Below are 22,449 nucleotides of genomic sequence, written 5' to 3'. Positions count from 1 at the left end.
CTGATTGAATTTCTCTAACATTGATTTGCACTAGATTTTGTATTTTGATAAACTAGAATAGCTTTCATTCTCTTTTCCAAAATATATTTGTTATTTAGTTATAGGAAAATTATTTCCAAAAACCATACACACACACGCGCGCGTGCACACAGAGTATACATTAAGGAAAATGTTTTTAAATTTTGGAGGAGAAAGATATAAAATATTTTTCATACCTAAAAAGATATTATGTAAAGAAACTCAGTAAATAGTTTAAAAATTGCTTGTAACTAGGAAAAGGCAAATGCTCTCTAGGAAAAGGCAAATGCTCTCTTCTTACTATTTTATACTCTCTTCTAGTACAAACTACTTTTTAATGATAGCATTTAAAATTATAAATTATTTCTTTTATAACTCAAAGTTGTACCTTTTAATCCCCTTCACCTATTTCACCCATCCCCCGCCATCCACTTCCCCCTCTGGCAATACAAAGATGAAAAGTATAACATCAGGAATATAGTCAATACTATTGTAATAATGTTGTATGGTGACAGATGGTAACTACTCTTACGGTGGTGAGCACTGAGTAACGCATAGCATTGTCAAATCATTATGTGGTATACCCAAAACTAATGTAATAATGTATGTAAAATATACCTCAGTAATAAATTTTTTAAAATGTAGATGAGAGCAGCATTATGGATCTCTAAATATTTCTAGGCAAGCCTTAAGCATATATATTTACATTGTTTGGATGGTTAAAATGTCACCAGGATAAAACTGTGATAAGCTTCAATCTAATATCAGACAAAATTGTGTGAAAGACTTTGAAAGAGTAAAAAACAATTACTGGCAATCCTGTATAGTGCACCCTTCAGAGTAGATATGTCTTTCAATCTCTTTGATCTATTTTACAACTCTATACAAGTTGAAGAAAACTATGAGTAATACAAATGATTCTTGTCTATAAAAGTATAAGTGAATTTTGTCTAATGGAATAATTATAATTGATTATCACTGGTGGATAATGACTAAATTTATTTTGGCATTCCTGATCGCCTTTATATATACAAGCTCTTAGAATTGTCATTTGAACTGGCTGTAACATCTTACTGGTTCCTTAATGAGTTAAATAAAATCTTTGATGTGTTCATTTTATATTTGTATGAGTTACAGTTTATGTTCTAAAAAATATCCTTTGTAAAGAAGTTGTAGTATATATACAAAGGAATATTATTTAGCCATAAAAAGAAAAAAAATCATGCTATTTGAAACAACATGGAGGGATCTTGAAGGCACTACACTAAGTGCAATAAGTCAGACAGAAAGACAAATATTATATGATCTCACCTATATGTGGAATCTAAACAAACAACCTGAACTCACAGATACAGAGAACAGACTGGTGCTTGCCTGAGGTAGGGGATAAGGAGTGGGAAAAATGGGTAGGAGGTCAAAAAGTACAAAGTTCCAGTGACAAAATAAGTAAGTCATGGGATGTAATATATAGCAGAGGGACTATAGTTAATAACACTGTATTGCATTTTTAAAATTTGCTGAGATACTAAATCTTAAAAGTCCTCATCACAAGGAAAACAATTTTAATTATGTGTGGAGACTTATTGTAATCATTTTGCCATATACACAACTATTAATATATATATATGTGTATATATATATATATATATATATATATATATATACACATAATATAACACATATATAATTCACCTGCTCCACAGGCTCTAGTATATGACTTAAATGGACTTATATACAACCATTACTAATTCAAAAACTTCCTATTTTCCTCAATAAATAATTACTGAATAGACTTTGGAAACTAAGTAGTGTACTAGATGCTGAAATGGAAAGATAGACCAAATTATTTTATAAAGGACATTACAAGCTAACCTGATATAGGTCGTCTTGCGATAACTGCTGCAACTGAGATTTAAATCAAGTGCTATGGGAGAACGACCAAATGAAAGAGATTAATTCAGACTAGAAGAACAGTTGGGGAAAGGTAAGAAGTACTGGTACCATTTCAGTTGGTTACTAAAGGATGAATAATAAAAGGATGAATTTTGTCAGTGGTTGTACAGTTCATATACTGCATGATGGGGGCAAATAGGGGACAAATAGAAATACAGTCACACTTAGCCAAGCATCAGCCACCAGTGATGTGTCTCCCTGGAGAAATAAGTGCCTTATCCTTCCCATACAGGCACTACCCCCTCACCAATTTGCTCCAAATCTTTCTAATTTGCACAATAACAATAGAGGCTTGCATCGCATAATGATACGTAGATAGCACTAACATTACGGGCTTGTAATACTCTTTAAACATGCCTATTTGAAGAAAAAGGGGATAGAACTAATAAGGCCACTGGAATAAAAAACTACAAATCTGGGTAGGGAATTGGGAATAATTCAGTCTGTATGGAGCAAACAGTGCTGTTAGGGGAAGAAGGAAGGGCTATAGCAGAAAATTCAGTGAGATGGGTCTAGATAAATTGGAACAAAGCATGATGTCTGAAACGCCACTCAGATTTTATTCTATGGACAGCTGCAAAGCATCAATACACTTAAGTAGGAAGTCACATGATCAGAACTTAATTTAAAAGACAGTTGGGGGAGGGGGTGTCTGAGGGGCTCGCTCAGTTAAGCCTCTGCCTTCAGCTCAGGTCATGATCTCATGGTCCTGGTCCTAGAGTCAAGCCCCTGGTCAGCCTCCCTGCTCAGCAGGGAATCTGCTTCTCCCTCTCCCTCTGCTCCTCCCCCTGCTCCTGCACTCTCTTTCTCTCTCTCTCAAATAAATAAATAAAATATTTTTTAAAAAAGACAGTTGAGGCTTGGCTAGAGAACAGATTTGGGCTGAAGAAAGGATGTCTTGAGAATGAGATGGAACTCTCAGTTGGAAGCATGAAATGTGAATCTTAGAATGACTCTGAGAGTCTGCATTAGAATGGGAGAAGTGGGATTGAAAAGGATCAGCGTGAGACTCCTTCTAGAAGTAAAATGAATTAGGAAACCTATTAGATGTTGGCAATGTGAGAGCCTCAGCTGTAAAAGACTGGTTTCTAGCACTGGTCAAGAGGTTAAGGATGTTTGCCACTTATGATAAGAAGAACCATTCATTAAGAAGCAGGTTTTTTTGGATGAGGGTGGAGGTGGGATGAGATAGAGAGTTGTTTTATTGTCTCATCTTTGGTAATATATTAGAACATTTTTGTCTTTTTTTGTTGTTTCTATTTTTCAAAGAGAATGTTATAAACAAAGTACTATTTATTAGGTCTCAACACTTAGTATGCAATATTCACATGTAATTGACTTAAAAGTGTCTATAATATTAAAACTGTACCTACCTGATTTCCTTCATTTGTTTTAATAAATTCTTTTGATATTTTTCCATTTCTAGTCTTTGCTGAACAATCAGACTTTTCTCTTGTAAGACAGCTTGATTCTTCCTCAATCTGTCCATTTTAATAATTCCTTTGGACAAAAGAATGCGCTCATTACTTAAGTTTTGAATTAATAAGCGGTCTTCAGCCTTTTGTTTTTTTTCTGTTAGAAATAGAGCTCTCCTCTCTCTAACTTTTTCAAGGTAATTGAATCTGTCCTGCCAAAGTTGTTGTAAACCATTCTGAATTGTCTCATTATGTTTTGCAATTAGTTTTCGTGCAGCATTTTTTTTCTTATTTAGGTTTCCTTGAACAGCTGAGCGAACTCTTTCTTGGGCACCTTGTGCAATGGTGATACCTGCTATTATTTTTTTCTGGCTTTCTTGCTTCTTTTGTTCTGAGTAATATTTATCAATATCCCAAAGTGTCTGGAGTTTTATGCCAGTTCTGTGTGTTGTAAAAAATTCTTTTCTTACATCACTCTTCAACAGCATGTCTTTTTTTTTAATTGTTGGTTTTTGATGAGTAGTAAGAAATGGCTGGACATATGTAGGAAAATAATCTTTTTTTTCTTTCAATAATGCAGCATACTTCAATGAACCTGAAGTATGTATGGGGAGTTTGAACACTGATATCCTAAAACTGGCATCCAATTCTTCATCCTCACTTTCATCTTCAGACTCCTTCAGACCTACATCACACAGAAGACAAATATAATACATTACACAAGTGCTCAGCACAGTGCATTTTCTGCCCCTATTGTTTTGAAAGCTACATTAATAAAGTTGACAAAAACCTGTTATTGACTTTATTAAGAAGCATTTTTCCCAACTGATGTTCTTTTTTAACTTGTGTTTTAATAGTGATTTTGGAGAGGGAAATCACTATTAAAATCATTTAACACAAAAATGCACTGATTCCTGTATTTCCTGCATTATCTCTCACAATCACTTAACTGGCATTGACTCAATAGCAGTATCTTATCTTATACTTAGTACTTAATCGTGCATATTATTTTTACATTTAGTTATTATTATCTCATATTTGCAAAGGGTTTTGTAATCCATTTTACCTTATTTGTCTTAACTGGTGGGAATTAATAGCTGCTGTCAAAATTGTTTTTTCTCTTAGTAGACACACAAATCCCTCAACCTCCTTTGCTATTATGTGTAGTGATGAGATTAAGTCCTCTTTAGTAAAGTGTGGACAGAAGTGATATGCATCATTTCTGGTCCAAGCCTATTAGGAAACGAATATGCCTTCTCTATATTTTCTTCTTCTGACTCACTAGACAGAGATAAGGACAAGACCCTAGAAGATGGTGAATCCACAATGTAGAAGGATCCTGGCTCCCTGAATCGCTACTTGAAAAACTATGTACTCACCAGGATTAATCAAACTTGGACTCTTACAGAAGCCAGAAATAAATGGCAATTATGTTTGAGTCAATCTATATTTCTGGGTCTATTTGTTATTATAGCCAACCGAACTAATATAATAACTTGAATCACATCATTGTTCATCATATATTTATTTTCTGACAAACCTAGTTATGAATTTAGGGTCAGGTGGCAAACACAGTTTAAAAAAAAGTTATGCTTATTAATCTTAGGAAAAGATGTTTCCCATGTTTGACTAATTCCCTCTATGAAAATTACATCTCTACTAACTATAGTCTACTAAGATTTTATTTTTTTCTAATAGAAAATTATCTCCCAATTTCTTTTTCTGTTTCCAGACATTGTTCACTGCTATAAAATATATCTTCCTAAAACAGGATTCTAATCATATCATGCCTTCTACCAAAAGGGAAACAAAACCTTCATGGTTCTCCACTTACAGGATGAAGGATAGTTCTGCTTTTAAGCCTAGGATCCTTTATCATAGGGAAAGAGCTTCATTTTTTTCCCCTATACATACACAACATCTTCCCATCTTTGGGACTTTGCTTATATTATTTTGTGTTTTGTCTAGTATGTTGTTTTCCCTATCTATATATGTATTCAAATTCTATTCATTCTTTAAGGCCTCTTCAATGTCACCTTTCCTATTCTTTATATAAAGAATTGATATATTTTATTAACTCTGATACCAATCCCTTTCTCATAGAATTTATCATAATCTGGGGCGCTTGGGTGGCTCAGTCAGTTAAGCATCTGCCTTTGGCTCAGGTCATGGTCTCAGGGTCCTGGCATAAAACCCCATGGGCTCCCTGCTCAGTGGGGAGTCTGCTTCTCCCTCTGCCCTTCCCTCCCAACCCGTGATCTCTCTCTCTCTCAAATAAATAAAATATTTAAAAAGAAACCTTATCACAATCCATTTATATTAAAGCTCTCAGACATAGTAGCAAGCTAGATAAAAGCTCCATAGGAGTAGGATTCATGTTTTCTTTCATCCTCCATTCCTAGCCTTTAGCCTAGTATTTTGCAGAGAGGAGGGTCTTTTGTTTTCGGCAGGGGGTGATGTGGTGGAGTTAACTAGTAGATGCCAATAAGTATACATGTTGGATGAATGAAAAGATGAATTAATCTTGTTGCTCAAGATTAAAACGTCTTTTATAGTGGTAAAAGTCTAAAATTTGGAGACAGCTGGGCTGGATTTGAATCCTAGTTTTATCACTTACTATGTGGTCTAGGGAAGTTATTTAACTCTCTGGGCTTCAGTGTACTCACTGTAAGATGGATATAATAATATCCCATTTATAGGGTTCATACAGGATCAAATGACTAAACAAAATGTAAAATGCCTGATGAAACTTGGTATGTATGTATTAGAACAACGCCTTATGAGTAAGAGCCACATGTTAGTTATTATTACTTTTTCATTATATTTTATATGGAAAACTTGGAACTTATCTCCTTAATTCCATCAATAGTATAGTTCAAATAGCCAGATAATCTAATAATGAGTGGGGAAAAAACAGCTAAGTACTTTTATTGTTCCCCCCAACATCCAATGTAGAGTGAAGTACAGAATATACAGGAAGCCTTCTTTGTATGCTTATTTTGTTTCAAGACTTTATAATTAATCTCACTAGTTATTGTAAAAACAGAAGGCAACTGATGGAAGTGTTCTCATCTTTTTATAACTAAATTTATAAACCTATCTTCATGTTCATGCACTTTCATCTTCTCCCCTGATATAATAAAGGAAGCATCCCTTCCTTCAGCAGTGGTCAAATTTTTCACATGTACTTTGGTCCCATCGGACTTGACTTTCACTTCTGCAATTATCTTTAACATTCTCCTTTATCATTGCCTCTCTACTGGGTCATTCCCATCAAACCACCAATGCAAGCACTACCGCATTCTCTTGATTCTCATTGCCCTCTAGCTACCATTACACTTTCCCCTGTTCAATTTTAGAATAAAAACTAGTGAAAGATTGTCTCCTTATGCTACCTCCGTTTCAACACCTTTTATATTTTTTCAACTCATTTAGATATGGATCTTACCTCTATTGTTCCCACCCAAATTCTGAAACTCTTCCTACCAAAAGCTTTCATGGTGATAAATACAAAGAATACTTTTTTTCTGTTCTAATTTTTCTTAACTCTCAATAGTGCTTAACACAGTTAATTGTTTCTCCTTGAAATCTTTTTTTTTCTTTCAAATTCTCTGATTTGCAGATTCACTGAAGCTCTCCTGATATCTTAAAGATGAAACTCCCTGATTTTTCTTCTGATTGCTCTTCTTTTTTCTGATTGCTCTTAATTTGCAGATTCTTCTTTGTCCACTTAATCTCTGTAGTTCTTGATCACTTGATACTAGGTCTCCTTCACATCTCCACCTCTCTCCTTAAATGAATCATACTCATGGCTTTTATCAGTCTCTGCACTGATAACTCTCATATTTATCATCTCCACTTGGAAGTCTTATAGGTATTTTTCAAAGTTAGTACATTCAATTTGCTACCAGAAACCAATTCCCTCTAAAATGAGCCCTATCTCAGCAAATGCCACCTACTAGTTTATTCTTCCCACATCAGTTTTATCAATTAATATGTACACTTTACTTCAAAAATGTAGTTCAAATTAACTTATTTTTTTCCTCCAATTCCCTCCATCAGCCTACTTCAGGTTTCTATCAATTCTTTCTTTGACTAACTGCAATGGTTTAAGTAGTCTCTGTATTTCCCAACACACAACACACTTCATTGCCCACATAGTGATCAAGTCAGAGTGATCTCTTAAAACTGTGTCTTTAAAGGCCTGTGGTTTACATATGCCCTCATGATAAAATTCAAATTATTTGCCATAGCCTACAAAAACTTACAAGCTTTCACACTTTTGTACTTATCCAGTACAATCTACCAACTATTTCTAACCACATTTATAATGCTTAGTCAAGACATAGATGATTTGTGGGTTAATTCCCAGGCACTATTTAGAGTGCCAGAACTATAAATGATAAAAAGAAGTTTAGTTTCTTTTATTACAATTTTGCAAGTGAAAAGTTCAATTTGACTTAGATGGATAAACATGTGGGCACCACCTACTATGAGCTAGCTAGTCTTCAAAAAGTGAAAACAGTGCTGGCTCAAGAATCTTACAGTCTAAAAAAAAAAAACCCTTAAAGCCTAGTAGAGGAGGCAAATGGGTAAAGCAGATATCTTCAAAATACTGTAGCAAATGGTAAGGTAAAAGTATACGTATGCAGGAAGTGTCAGAAACATAGAAGAAAGACACTTTACCCTATCGGGGTTAGGGTAGGTGGTTGTCAGCAATACTGTTCTGGAGAAGGTAACAGCTGGGGTTATTTTTAAAAAGAGTCTTTATTTTATATTTATATTTATATTACTATAAGTCCACATTTTGGGTATATGAGAAAATTCAATGAATTTGCAAATGTTGTGGGCAAGAGAACAGGAAACATGGCATTCTGGGGTGGGGGGATAATAATCAAAGATACAGATGTGAAAAAAAGAAATATATGAAATTTGGTTTTATAAAATATACAGTTAGCAGCTATTATCAGCAGTTAATTGCTACAGATGTCTAGCAAGCATGTAGATAAATGAGCTGAATCTAAATGCTGGAAGAGAGGGCAAATCTGGAGACAAATATTTGGAGCCAATAGTAGAGGTTTTTATAGGTAAAACTGTAAGCATAGTCAAGAGATACAAGAGAACTAAGGATGAAACCTTGGGGCAATCAATTTAATATGTACATGCTAGGTAAGCTAAACATTAAGCAGAAAAAAATCTGTGGCTATAGCATCTTGATATGTAAGCTTATAAAGAAATGTATATGTAAAAGAGACTTGGCATATGTATACACCCAGTTTGCCATGGAAAGTCCCCGTTTTGCCTACTGTCCTGGTAAAGTTTATTAACAGCAGCTGTTTTCAGTCCCAGAGGTGATCCAGGTTGGAAGGTAAATTATATGGTCACCTTAACTATAGGGACATTGCCCAATTATGGACAAGTAGGAGAGTAACACTGTGTTGTCTGCATTTTCAGTTACATTAATATCTTAGTACAATGCCCAGGACTTCATAGATATACAGTAAATGATTTTTTTAAAACACAGGTTACCAGATCCTCAAGGTTCTATGAAAGTTGAGACCATGCTTGTTTTGTTCACTACTTTATACTAAGCACTTAGAAGAATGTCTGGTGCATGACAGGCTTTCAAAATAAATATGTGTCTAATGAATATTTTTTCTATAGACAGCTAGGCCAATTCAGGGATACTCTTCAGTTTCGGTGGTGGACTGATGATTTTAAATTGATGCTTTCCTCTCATCTTCTGCACCCTCACTTTCTGTATTCCCCACATCTATTGTTATTTCCATTAAGAACCCTACACTTCAAATATAACAGTCATAACTTCCAAACAGGACTTAGATACTTCTATTTCTTATCTTTGGTTCATGCTGCTCCCACTTATTTGAAAGGCCTCATTTGCATCACCATCTATAAAAAGATTATTCATCTCGAATAACATAAATACTGTCATTTATTGAACGCTTACCATGTGGTAGCCTCTAGGGTTACTTCTTCACATATATATTTATCATTTATTTTGATATTGATAACCCTGTAAAGCAGATGGTATTGACCACTAATCATAATGATACAGCTAATATACACTGTTTGCTATGTGTCACATTGTTCCACATCCTTTAAATAAATGATCTCATTTAGTTTCCTCAACAATCTTATGAGGTAAGTATCGTACTATTTTTATCCCCATTTTTCAGATAAAGAAACTGAAGCTTAAAGAAATAGCCAATATGTTGGAGTAAGATCCTAACATATGGCTAACATCTGGAAAAAAACGAAACAAAACAAGAAAACTACAACTATCTGAGGACTCTGGAGAATAAACAAAAACAAATAAATAATGACCTGTTAAAAATATTAATACCCTTATAACAGAATCCAGAGTATGCAACATAACATTTGTAATGCCCACAATATAATCCAAAACACATAATATGAATGAAAATTATATCATGAAGGATATCACTTCATATAAAATACAGAAATCATGCAACCATATAAGCCATTTAGACTCATCCTTTCTGTATTTTATGTGAAGTGGTACAATATTAAGTAGATTGTGCAAAGTTAAGGATTTATATTAAAATCCCTACAGAAAATAAACATATAATACAAAGAGGTTCAACTAAAAATTCAAAGGATAAACTAAAAGGGGTCACAAAAAATTTGAATAAACAAGAAGACAGGAAAAAATAAACAGAGGAACAAAAAACTAAGGAGAGAAAACAAATAATAAAATGCTACTGATCTAATAGGGTTAAGGTCCTATTCAGAAGAGACACCAAAGAGCTTGCTTTCTGCATCTCTCCATGTACACACACACTGAAAAAAGGTCATGTGAACACACAGAAGATGGCTGCCATCTACAAGCTAGAAAGAAGGGTCTCACCAGAAAATGACTATGCTGGCACCCTGATCCTGGACTTCCAGCCTCCAGAACTTAGAATATAAATTTCTGTTTAAGTCACTCAGTGTGTGGTATTTTGTTATGGAAGCCTGAGAAGGCTAATACAAAAAAAAAAAAAAAAAAAAAAAAGGAGTACCCCCTCTTCTGAATTTCTAAGCACCATTCCTGGGCTGGTATGTGGTGGCACACCAGTATGCTGTTAATGAATAATGGGAGCGCTCAGTGACATTGATCACTCTGGTGGGGGATGGAGTTGGTACAGCCTCTAGGCTCCTCTTGGCATAAATTTCAACTAGAGACTTCGGAGTTCAAGTGGGGACTGACATATAAGAGTACCCCCTCTTCTGAATTTCTAAGCACCATTCCTGGGCTGGTATGTGGTGGCACACCAGTATGCTGTTAATGAATAATGGGAGCGCTCAGTGACATTGATCACTCTGGTGGGGGATGGAGTTGGTACAGCCTCTAGGCTCCTCTTGGCATAAATTTCAACTAGAGACTTCGGAGTTCAAGTGGGGACTGACATATAATTCTGCAGTCATAGCAATAGAGAAGGGCTCAGGAGGCATTCTATCACCTGAAAAACACACTTAGGCAGTGAGTTACCTTGTGGGGTACTATTTACCATTGACAAGAGGCTCATGAAATAGGTGCTTAAAAAGCATGGCATATAGCCCAAAGTGCCCCCAACCTGGGGTGGGAACTCCCAAATCCTGGTATGCATATATCAGATACTTCAATCCATTTTTTTTTTTTAAAGATTTTATTTATTTATTCGACAGAGATAGAGACAGCCAGCGAGAGAGGGAACACAAGCAGGGGGAGTGGGAGAGGAAGAAGCAGGCTCATAGCGGAAGAGCCTGATATGGGGCTCGATCCCATAACGCCAGGATCACGCCCTGAGCTGAAGGCAGGCGCTTAACCGCTGTGCCACCCAGGCGCCCCATTTTTGGTTGATAAACATTTTTAATGATATTCTGCTTAAGCAGCACAGTGGATGCTCTTCTGTAACTTTAGAGTTTCATCAGTATTTTAAAATATAGAATGATATAAATTTTCAATTAGATTGAGTCCATTCAAATTTTCACACACACACACACACACACACACACACATTACATTTGTCAATGAAAGAAATGGGGAAAATTCATGCACAGAATCTTTTAACTATTGGAAATGTCTGAATGACTATAAAAATTGTTTTACATGTTTGGGGCTCGTGGGTGGCTCAGTCAGTTAAGCATCAAACTCTTGGTTTTGGCTCAGGTTATGATCTCAGGGTCCTGAGATCTAGCTCCAGGATGGGTTCCACGCTCAGCCCGGAGTCCGCTGGAGATTATTTTTTCTTTTTCTCTCCCCCTGCTCCTCCCCACTCTCTTTCTCTCTCTCTCCCTCAAAATAAATAAATAAATCCTTAAAAATTGTTTTATATTTTATCAGTTAGTCTACCTAAGTTACTTGTTATTGGAGATTATGAAGGCTTAAAAAACATTATCATTAAAACTTGGTGTATTAGTTACCTATTGCTACTTAAAAAATTTACTCTAAAACATATGGACTTTAAAACAATTAACATTTATTACTTTACAATTTCTTTGGGTTAAAAATTCAAGAGTAGCCTAGCTGGTGGTTGTGGCTCAGAGTTTCCCAATAATGTCACAGTAGAGATGTCAAAAAGGGTTTCAGTAGTCCAAAGCCCAACTGGAGTTGGAGGACTTCATTCCAAGATGGCTCATTCACATGACTATTCAGAGGTCTATGTTCCTTAATGCCTATTGGCAGAAGGCCTCAGTTCCTTGCCCTGTGGGCCTTTCAAAAGAACTGCTTGGACTTCCCCCAGATCAAGTAATCTGCCAGAAAGAGCCCAGAGCAGGACTCTTATCTTTTATGATAGTCTTGTGAGACACACACCATTTCTTTTGCCATATTGTATTCATTATATGTAAATCAGTAAGTCTACCCCACAAGGAGAGAACTAGGCTCCACTTTTTTAAGGAAAGTGTGCAAAGGATTTGTGAATATATTTTAAAATCATTGCATCTGATATAAAGATTTTATGTTTATGAAAATCAAGCTCAAGTTCATCAAACAGTTGTAAAGACATCATTTCAAAGTTTTATATAAATTCAATATTTGATATCTTATTTAATAATTCATATCCTATTACTATCACTATAATAATATAAATGGAATTACATATATTTTCCAGATTACAAACTCTCTTTTTTTAACCCAGTACACTTTAAAATTATTATTATTATTATTATTATTATTATTATTATTATAGATTTCTGCCATGACTGGAAACATTTGGAAGCACCGTCTTACAGCAGTGGGTTAAAACCCATTTATACATCCAAACTGAAAACCAGAGCTCCAGAGCACTCACTGGAACAGGACAGATACCGGGAGCTGGGAGTGCACGCAAACCACACTGAAACAGAGAGCTCAGGAGCACGCGGGAACCGGGGGTGGCTGGTGGTGTTAGAAGCACAAAGGACACAGACGTGCTGGCCCTGGAAGTGAGGGCTGGGAGAGTGACTGTGGGGCGTACAACCTGCAGGGTTTTTAGCAGCACTGACAGAAACAAAGTTAAAGTGGCCAAGAGAGCTCAGTGGAGAGGGACTGTGATCTCTCTGTTCCGAGACAGAGGCTAGGATACAGCCACTGCTGCTCTGACTCTCAGAAGAGTCACAGAAAACCGCCAGGGAAAGCCGCCAGAGAACAAAAGCCCAGAAATACCAGCTCACATTGTACCCATCCCCATCCCCCCTTGCAGGTGACAGGGCAACTCAACCCAAACAGGGTTGACTGAGTATCAGCGAAGGCCCCTCCCCCAGAAGGCAGTCTGAAAAATCAGGAAGCCCACATCCCTAAGGTCCCTATAAAACAAGTGCACACTGCCTGGATCCTGGTCAATAATTTGGGCTCTGGGCAACCCTGCAACCTTTCCTCATCAGAATGATGAGGAGGAGAAACCCACCCAGCAAAGAAAAGATAATGAGTCTGTGGCCTCTGCCACAAAACTGATGGAGAAGGATATAACCAAATTGTCAGAAATGGAGTTCAGAGTAACAATGGTCAAGATAATGTACAGGCTTGAAAAAATATTAATGAAAATATTAACGAGAATATAGAATCTCTAAGGGTGGAAATGAGAGCGAATCTGACAGAAATTAAAAATGCTATGAATCAAATGCAGTCTAAACTAGATGGTCTGACGGCCACAGTAAATGAGGCAGAACGAATTAGTGAATTGGAGGATGGGATGGTAGAATAGAAAGTTAAAACAGAAACTAGGCTCAAAAAATTCCAATATCAAGGATGTAGATTACGGGAGATTACTGACTCAATGAAACGTTCCAATGTCAGAATCATCAGCATCCCCGAGGGGGTGGAGAAAGAGAGAGGTCTAGAAGAAATATTTGAACAAATTGTAGCAGATAACTTCTCTAATCTGGCAAAGGAAACAAGCATTCGTGTCCAAGAGGCAGAGAGGACCCCTCCCAAGGTCAATGAGAACAGACCTACTCCACGTCACGTTATAGTGCATTTCGCAAATATTAGATCCAAGGATACAGTATTGAAAGCGGCCAGGGGGAAGAAAATCCTTACGTACAGAGGGAAAAATATCAGAATAACATCAGACCTGTCTACAGAGACCTGGCAGGCTAGGAAGGGTTGGCAGAGTATTTTCAAAGCTCTATCTGAGAAGAACATGCAGCGAAGGACCCTTTATCCAGCAAGGCTGTCATTCAGAATTGATGGAGAGAAAAGGACCTTCCAGGATCAGCAGAAACTGAAGGAATTCGTAACCACCAAACCAGCCCTACATGAGATATTAAGGGGGGTTCTATAAAAGTAAAAAGTCCCCAAGAGTGATACAGAACAGAAATTTACAACCTATAGAAACAAAGACTTCACAGGCAACATGACATCATTAAAATCATATCTCTCAATAATCACTCTCAACGAGAATAGCCTAAATGCTCCCATAAATGCCACAGGGTTGCAGATATAGATAAAAAGACATGACCCATCCATTTGCTGTCTACAAGAGACTCATTTTGAACCTAAAGATACATCCAGATGGAAAGTAAAGGGATGGAATACCATCTTTCATGCCAATGGACCTCAAAAGAAAGCTGGGGTAGCAATTCTTATATCAGAAAGATTAGATTTTCAACTAAAGACTGTTGTTAGAGATACAGAAGGACACTGTATTATTCTTAAAGGATGTATCCAACAAGTGGATATGACAATTATAAATATCTATGCCCCCAATAGGAAAGCAGCTAGATACACAAGCCAACTCTTAACTAGAATAAAGAGACATATAGATAATAATATGTTAATAGTAGGGAACCTCAACATTCCACTCTCAGCAATAGACAGATCACCTAAGCAGAAAATCAACAAAGAAACAAGAGCTTTGAATGACATACTGGACCAGATGGACCTCATAGATATATACAGAACACTACACTCCAGAACAACAGAATACTCATTCCTTTCGAATGCACATGGAACTTTCTCCAGAATAGACCATATACTGGGTCACAAAACAGGTCTCAACCGATACCAAAAGACTGAGGTTATTCCCTGCATATTCTCAGACCACAATGCTATGAAACTGGAACTCAATCACAAGGAAAAATTTGGAAGAAACTCAAACACTTGGAAACTAAGAACCATCCTGCTCAAGAATGATTGGGTAAACCGGGAAATTAAAAATCAGTTTAAACAATTTTTGGAGACCAATGAGAATAAAAACACATTGGCCCAAAACCTATGGGACACTGCAAAGGTGGTCCTAAGGGGAAAATACACAGCCATCCAAGCCTCACTCAAAACAATAGAAAAATCTAAAATGCACTTTTTATATTCTTACCTCAAGAAGCGGGAGCTGGAACAGAAGAACAGGCCTAACCCATGCACGACAAGGCAGGTGATCAAGATTAGAGCAGAGATCAATGAATTAGAAACCAGGAGCACAGTAGAGCAGATCAACAGAACTAGAAGCTGGTTCTTTGAAAGAATAAATAAGATCGATAAGCCACTGGCCAGACTTATTCAAAAGAATAGAGAAAGGACCCAAATTAATAAAATTTTGAATGAAAGGGGAGAGATCACAACCAACACCAATGAAATAGGAAGGATCATTAGAAACTTTTATCAACAGCTTTATGCCAGTAAATTAAACAACCTGGAAGAAATGGATGCCTTCCTGGAAACCTATAAACTACCAAGACTGAAACAGGAAGAAATTGATTTTTAAACAGACTGATAATTATGAAGAGATTGAAGCAGTGATCAAAACCTCCCCAAAAACAAGAGTCCAGGGCCTGACGGATTCCCGGGAATTCTACCAAACATTCAAAGAAGACAATTTCCTATTCTCCAATGTTACCAAAAATAGAAACAGGAGGAAAACCTACCAAACTCATTCTATGAGGCCAGTATTACCTTGATCCTCAAAGCCGGCAAAGACCCCATCAAAAGGAGAATTCAGACGGATATCCCTGATGAATATGGATGCCAAAATTGAACAAGATCCTAATAGGATCCAACAGTACAATAAAAGGATTATCCATCATGACAAGTGGGATTCATCTCCGGGATGCAAGGGTGGTTCTTCAACATTCGCGAAATCGATCAGTGTGATAGATCATATCAACAGGAAAAGAGTCTAGAACGATATGAGCTCCTCTCAATTGATGCAGAAAAGCATTTGACAAAAATACAGCATCCTTTCCTGATTAAAACCCTTCAGAGTGTAGGGATAGAGTGTACATTCAGTGGGCACCTGGGTGGCAAAGCTGTAAGCGTCGCCTTCGGCTCAGGGCATGATCCCGGCATTATGGGATGGAGGCCACATCAGGCTCCTCTGCTATGAGCCTGGTTCTTCCTCTCCCACTCCCCTGCTTGTGTTCCCTCTCTCACTGGCTGCTCCTCTATCTCTGTCAAATAAAAAATGAAATTAAAAAAAAAAGAGGGTACATCTATCAATTTCATAAACACCATCTATGAAAAGCCTACAGCAAATATCATTCTCAATGGGGAAAAGCTGAAAGCCTTTTCCTTAAGATCAGGAACACGTCAGGGATGCCCACTCTCACCATTATTACTCAACATAGTACTTAGAAGTCCTGCAACAGCAATCAGACAACAAAAAGGGATAAAAGGTATCCAAATTGGCAACAAAGAAGTCAAACTGTCTCTCTTCGCAGATGACATGATACTCACATAGAAACCCAAAAGACTCCACCCCAAACTACTAGAACTTATAGAGCAATTCAGTAATGTGGCAGGATACAAAATCAATGCTCAGATATCAGTTGCATTTCTATACACGAACAATGAGACTGAAGAAAGAGAAATTAGGGAATCCATTCCATCTACAATAGCACCAAAAATCCTACATTATCTCAGAATTAACTAACCAGAGACATAAAGGATCTATACTCTAGAAACTACAGATCACTCTTAAAAGACATTGAAGAAGACACAAAAAGATGGAAAAACATTCCATGCTCACGGATCAGAAGAATAAATATAGTTAAAATGTCTATGCTACCCAGAGCAATCTACACTTTCAATGCCAAACCGATCAAAATACCAATGACATTTTTCAAAGAACTGGAACAAACAGCCCTTAAATTTGTGTGGAACCAGAAAAGGCCCTGAATTGCCAAGGAATTGTTGAAAAGGAAAAACAAAGCTGGGGGAATCACATTGCCGGATTTCAAACTGTACTACAAAGCTGTGATCACAAAGACAGCATGGTACTGGCACAAAAACAGACACATAGACCAATGCAATAGAATAGAGAACCCAGAAATGGACCCTTGGCTCTCTGGGCAACTAATCTTTGAGAAAGCAGGAAAAAACAACAAGTGGAAAAAAGAGAGTCTCTTCAATAAATGGTGCTGGGAAAATTGGACAGCTATATGCAAAAGAATGAAACTTGACCACTCTTTCACACCATACACAAAGATAAACTCCAAATGGATGAAAGACCTTGATGCGAGACAGGAATCAATCAAAATCCTAGAGGAGAACATAGGCTGCAACACTTCTTGACATCGCCACAGCAACTTTTTCATGACCCATCTCCAAAGGCAAGAGAAACAAAAGAAAAATGAACTTGTGGGACTTCATCAAGATAAAAATCTTTGCACAGCCAAGGAAACAGTCAAAAAACTAAGCGGCAGCCCATGGAATAGAAGATATTTGCAAATGACACTAAAGATAAAAGACTCATATCCAAGATCTACAAAGAACTTCTCAAACTCAATACACGGAAAACAAATAATCAAATAAAAAAATGGGAGAAGATATGAACAGACACTTTTCCAATGAAGACATACAAATGGCTAACAGACTAATGATAAAATGTTCAAAATCATTAGCCATCAGGGAAATTCAAACCAAAACCACATTGAGATACCACCTTACGCCAGTTAGAATGGCAAAAATGGATAAGGCAGGAAATAACAAAAGTTGGAGAGGATGTGGAGAAAGGGGATTCCCTCCTACATTGTTGGTTGGAATGCAAGTTGGTACAGCCACTTTGGAAAACAGCGTGGAGGTCCCTTAAAAAGTTAAAAACTGAGCTACCCTATGATCCAGCCATTGCACTACTGGGTATTTACTCCAAAGATACAGACATAGTGAAGAGAAGGGCCATATGCACCCCAATGTTCATAGCAGCATTGTCCACAATAGCTAAATTGTGGAAGGAGCCGAGATGCCCTTCAACAGATGACTGGATTAAGAAGATGTGGTCCATATATACAATGGAATATTACTCAGCCATCAGAAAGAACGGTTACACATTTGCAGCAACATGGACAGGACTGGAGGAGATTATGCTAAGCAAAATTAGTCAAGCAGAGAAAGACAATACATATGGTTCACTGGTTATGGAACATAAGAAAGGAAGATCAGTAGGAGAAGGAAGGGAAGAATGAAGGGGGTAAACAGAAGGGGGAAAAACCATGTGAGATCGGACTCTGGGAAACAAACTGGAGGGCTTCAGAAGGGAGGGGGCGGGGATTGGGATAGGCCGGTGATGGGTATTAAGGAGAGCACATATTGCATGGTGCACTGGGTGTTATCCAATAATTGAATCATGGAATATTGCATCAAAATGGGGATGTACTGTATGGTGGCTAATATAACAAAATAAAAAATTATAAAAACCATTTATAGAGTTTATAGAGAAATTTGTTTATGCTGTAGCTGCCCTATCTTAACACATTGGGTAAATTTTAGTTTTTGGAGAATAGAATATGACTTATATATTCTTGTGTCTGTCCTCTTACAGCTAAAAAATGTTTTGCATTTTTGGCATTCATTTTAAAATTAAACCATTTATTAAATATTAATATTTATACTCAAAATGAATTTTATTTATTCAAGACTCATTTATTTGAGAAAGAAAGAGAGCGTACACATGGGGAGAGGGATGAGGAGATGGAGCAAGAATCTAAGCTGACTTCATGTTGAGCATGGAGCCTGAAAGGGCTGGATCTCAAGACCTGAGATAGGACCTGAGCTGAAACCAAGAGTCAGACGCTTAACTGACTGTGCCACCCAAGGGACCCTCAAATGAATTATAAAAATACATATTGTAATTCCTAAATATATTACTTCTTTCTCAAAGACAGCTTGTGTTTTACAAGGATATCAAGAGTCTCACTAAAACTAAATAACATTGTGTATCAACTACACACTTGCAATTACAAAAAAAAAAAAAGAGTCCCACTGTAAGATTTAGGTATAAGCAGAGGGAGAACCAATTTTAGATTTTGAGACACTTCTTTTATCATATTAACTTATTTTTCCTTTCCTTTTCCTTACTCTGACACCTTTCATCTGCTTACTGTTCTATAGCTTTTGTTTTTGCCTTTCCTGTCTTTTACCTGAAATGGCACCAAAGTCTTTATTAGATCGAGCTGATAGCATTAGAGGCCAAAACAGTGACTATACTAAGCTGGAGCTTAAAAAGTGAACTTTCTAAACAAACAAGCAAAAGATTTAAGTAAGCTTGTACTGAGTTAACATTTTTTTCTTCTTGCATTATCATAACGCAAGAAAGATAATCTACAAAGTCATACATGAAACAAGTTCAAATCTTGTGAGGCACTCTGGTGATCTGATAGTCATAACACCTTCCTGTATGATGTAGAGTGCCCTCAACATCCAGTCAAAACTTTTCAGTAATAGGCCCCAAAATGGCATTCATATTTTGAATTAGGGAATTGACAATAATATAATCCAAAAGGGCTGGAAGGTCATCCATCTAGAATACAAGGCAGGCAATAATGTAAAAGGTACCACCCTTTGAATAGAAGGGCACTGGCATAAAAGTAATGTAAACAAACTGTCAAATCACAGTTCACATAGAAAAGAAAAAATATGACATGAGGTAGTTTGGATTCTGTTTCTCTATCCAAGCTTATCATAGGAAAATGCCTGAGATATTGTATATCTTTCAAAGCTGCTTCTATACTGCGCATGGAATTAGCCCTTTACCTAAATTACTGAGTCATATAAGAAAATAGTTTATACAATTCTATTAACATTCTCTTTTCCTATAGCAATTTTTTTACTTTTCTAAGAATTAGAATTGTTTACTTGAACTGAAGGCTTAGAACTAACAATTACTTACTTGGCCACTGATTTAAGAGAAGTCAAAAACAATGCTAAAAATGAGGTACTAAAGTGGATTCTAGTTGACATTTAGTCTGAAAGACTAGAACAGGATATCAGAATTTTGACTGAAAAATTGAGTATACTATATGTGTTCTCAGAAACCCTTGTGAATTCTTAATAGATCAGAAACCTTAACTCTCACTGTAAAAATTAATGATTCTTTTTGCCTCTTGATCAAGATTAGAGCAGAGATCAATGAATTAGAAACCAGGAGCACAGTAGAGCAGATCAACAGAACTAGAAGCTGGTTCTTTGAAAGAATAAATAAGATCGATAAGCCACTGGCCAGACTTATTCAAAAGAATAGAGAAAGGACCCAAATTAATAAAATTTTGAATGAAAGGGGAGAGATCACAACCAACACCAATGAAATAGGAAGGATCATTAGAAACTTTTATCAACAGCTTTATGCCAGTAAATTAAACAACCTGGAAGAAATGGATGCCTTCCTGGAAACCTATAAACTACCAAGACTGAAACAGGAAGAAATTGATTTTTTAAACAGACTGATTAATTATGAAGAGATTGAAGCAGTGATCAAAACCTCCCCAAAAACAAGAGTCCAGGGCCTGACGGATTCCCCGGGGAATTCTACCAAACATTCAAAGAAGAAACAATTCCTATTCTCCCGAAGCTGTTTCAAAAAATAGAAACAGGAGGAAAACTACCAAACTCATTCTATGAGGCCAGTATTACCTTGATCCTCAAAGCCGGCAAAGACCCCATCAAAAAGGAGAATTACAGACCGATATCCCTGATGAATATGGATGCCAAAATTCTGAACAAGATCCTAATAGGATCCAACAGTACATTAAAAGGATTATCCATCATGACCAAGTGGGATTCATCCCGGGGATGCAAGGGTGGTTCAACATTCGCAAATCGATCAGTGTGATAGATCATATCAACAGGAAAAGAGTCTAGAACGATATGAGCCTCTCAATTGATGCAGAAAAAGCATTTGACAAAATACAGCATCCTTTCCTGATTAAAACCCTTCAGAGTGTAGGGATAGAGTGTACATTCGTCGGGGCACCTGGGTGGCACAGCGGTTAAGCGTCTGCCTTCGGCTCAGGGCATGATCCCGGCATTATGGGATGGAGCCCCACATCAGGCTCCTCTGCTATGAGCCTGGTTCTTCCTCTCCCACTCCCCCTGCTTGTGTTCCCTCTCTCACTGGCTGTCTCTATCTCTGTCAAATAAATAAATGAAATTAAAAAAAAAAAGAGGGTACATTCATCAATTTCATAAACACCATCTATGAAAAGCCTACAGCAAATATCATTCTCAATGGGGAAAAGCTGAAAGCCTTTTCCTTAAGATCAGGAACACGTCAGGGATGCCCACTCTCACCATTATTACTCAACATAGTACTAGAAGTCCTTGCAACAGCAATCAGACAACAAAAAGGGATAAAAGGTATCCAAATTGGCAACAAAGAAGTCAAACTGTCTCTCTTCGCAGATGACATGATACTCTACATAGAAACCCAAAAGACTCCACCCCCAAACTACTAGAACTTATAGAGCAATTCAGTAATGTGGCAGGATACAAAATCAATGCTCAGATATCAGTTGCATTTCTATACACGAACAATGAGACTGAAGAAAGAGAAATTAGGGAATCCATTCCATCTACAATAGCACCAAAAATCCTACATTATCTCAGAATTAACTTAACCAGAGACATAAAGGATCTATACTCTAGAAACTACAGATCACTCTTAAAAGACATTGAAGAAGACACAAAAAGATGGAAAAACATTCCATGCTCACGGATCAGAAGAATAAATATAGTTAAAATGTCTATGCTACCCAGAGCAATCTACACTTTCAATGCCAAACCGATCAAAATACCAATGACATTTTTCAAAGAACTGGAACAAACAGCCCTTAAATTTGTGTGGAACCAGAAAAGGCCCTGAATTGCCAAGGAATTGTTGAAAAGGAAAAACAAAGCTGGGGGAATCACATTGCCGGATTTCAAACTGTACTACAAAGCTGTGATCACAAAGACAGCATGGTACTGGCACAAAAACAGACACATAGACCAATGCAATAGAATAGAGAACCCAGAAATGGACCCTTGGCTCTCTGGGCAACTAATCTTTGAGAAAGCAGGAAAAAACAACAAGTGGAAAAAAGAGAGTCTCTTCAATAAATGGTGCTGGGAAAATTGGACAGCTATATGCAAAAGAATGAAACTTGACCACTCTTTCACACCATACACAAAGATAAACTCCAAATGGATGAAAGACCTTGATGCGAGACAGGAATCAATCAAAATCCTAGAGGAGAACATAGGCTGCAACCTCTTTGACATCGGCCACAGCAACTTTTTTCATGACACATCTCCAAAGGCAAGAGAAACAAAAGAAAAAATGAACTTGTGGGACTTCATCAAGATAAAAATCTTCTGCACAGCCAAGGAAACAGT

The 22,449-nt window shown here is 37.0% G+C and overlaps 1 protein-coding gene across 2 annotated transcripts in view; it reads right to left on the bottom strand.

Annotated features, from left to right (window-relative positions):
* Positions 1-22,449, bottom strand: part of LRRIQ3 (leucine rich repeats and IQ motif containing 3) — a 159,307-nt gene that overhangs the window by 5,359 nt on the left and 131,499 nt on the right. The window contains exon 6 of one of the 2 annotated variants that reach the window (XM_008690827.1): positions 3,345-4,071. In XM_008690827.1, the coding sequence (XP_008689049.1) occupies positions 3,345-4,071 (727 nt within the window). The remainder of the gene's footprint in view (positions 1-3,344; positions 4,072-22,449) is intronic. The other variant, XM_040627128.1, reaches the window with a different exon arrangement.

The sequence above is a fragment of the Ursus maritimus genome, unplaced genomic scaffold (assembly GCF_017311325.1).
Source record: "Ursus maritimus isolate PB19 unplaced genomic scaffold, ASM1731132v1 scaffold_12, whole genome shotgun sequence".
Classification (NCBI taxonomy): Eukaryota; Metazoa; Chordata; class Mammalia; order Carnivora; family Ursidae; genus Ursus; species Ursus maritimus.
The sequence above is the reverse complement of the archived record's forward strand: the minus strand, read 5'-3'. Positions and strand labels throughout refer to the sequence as shown.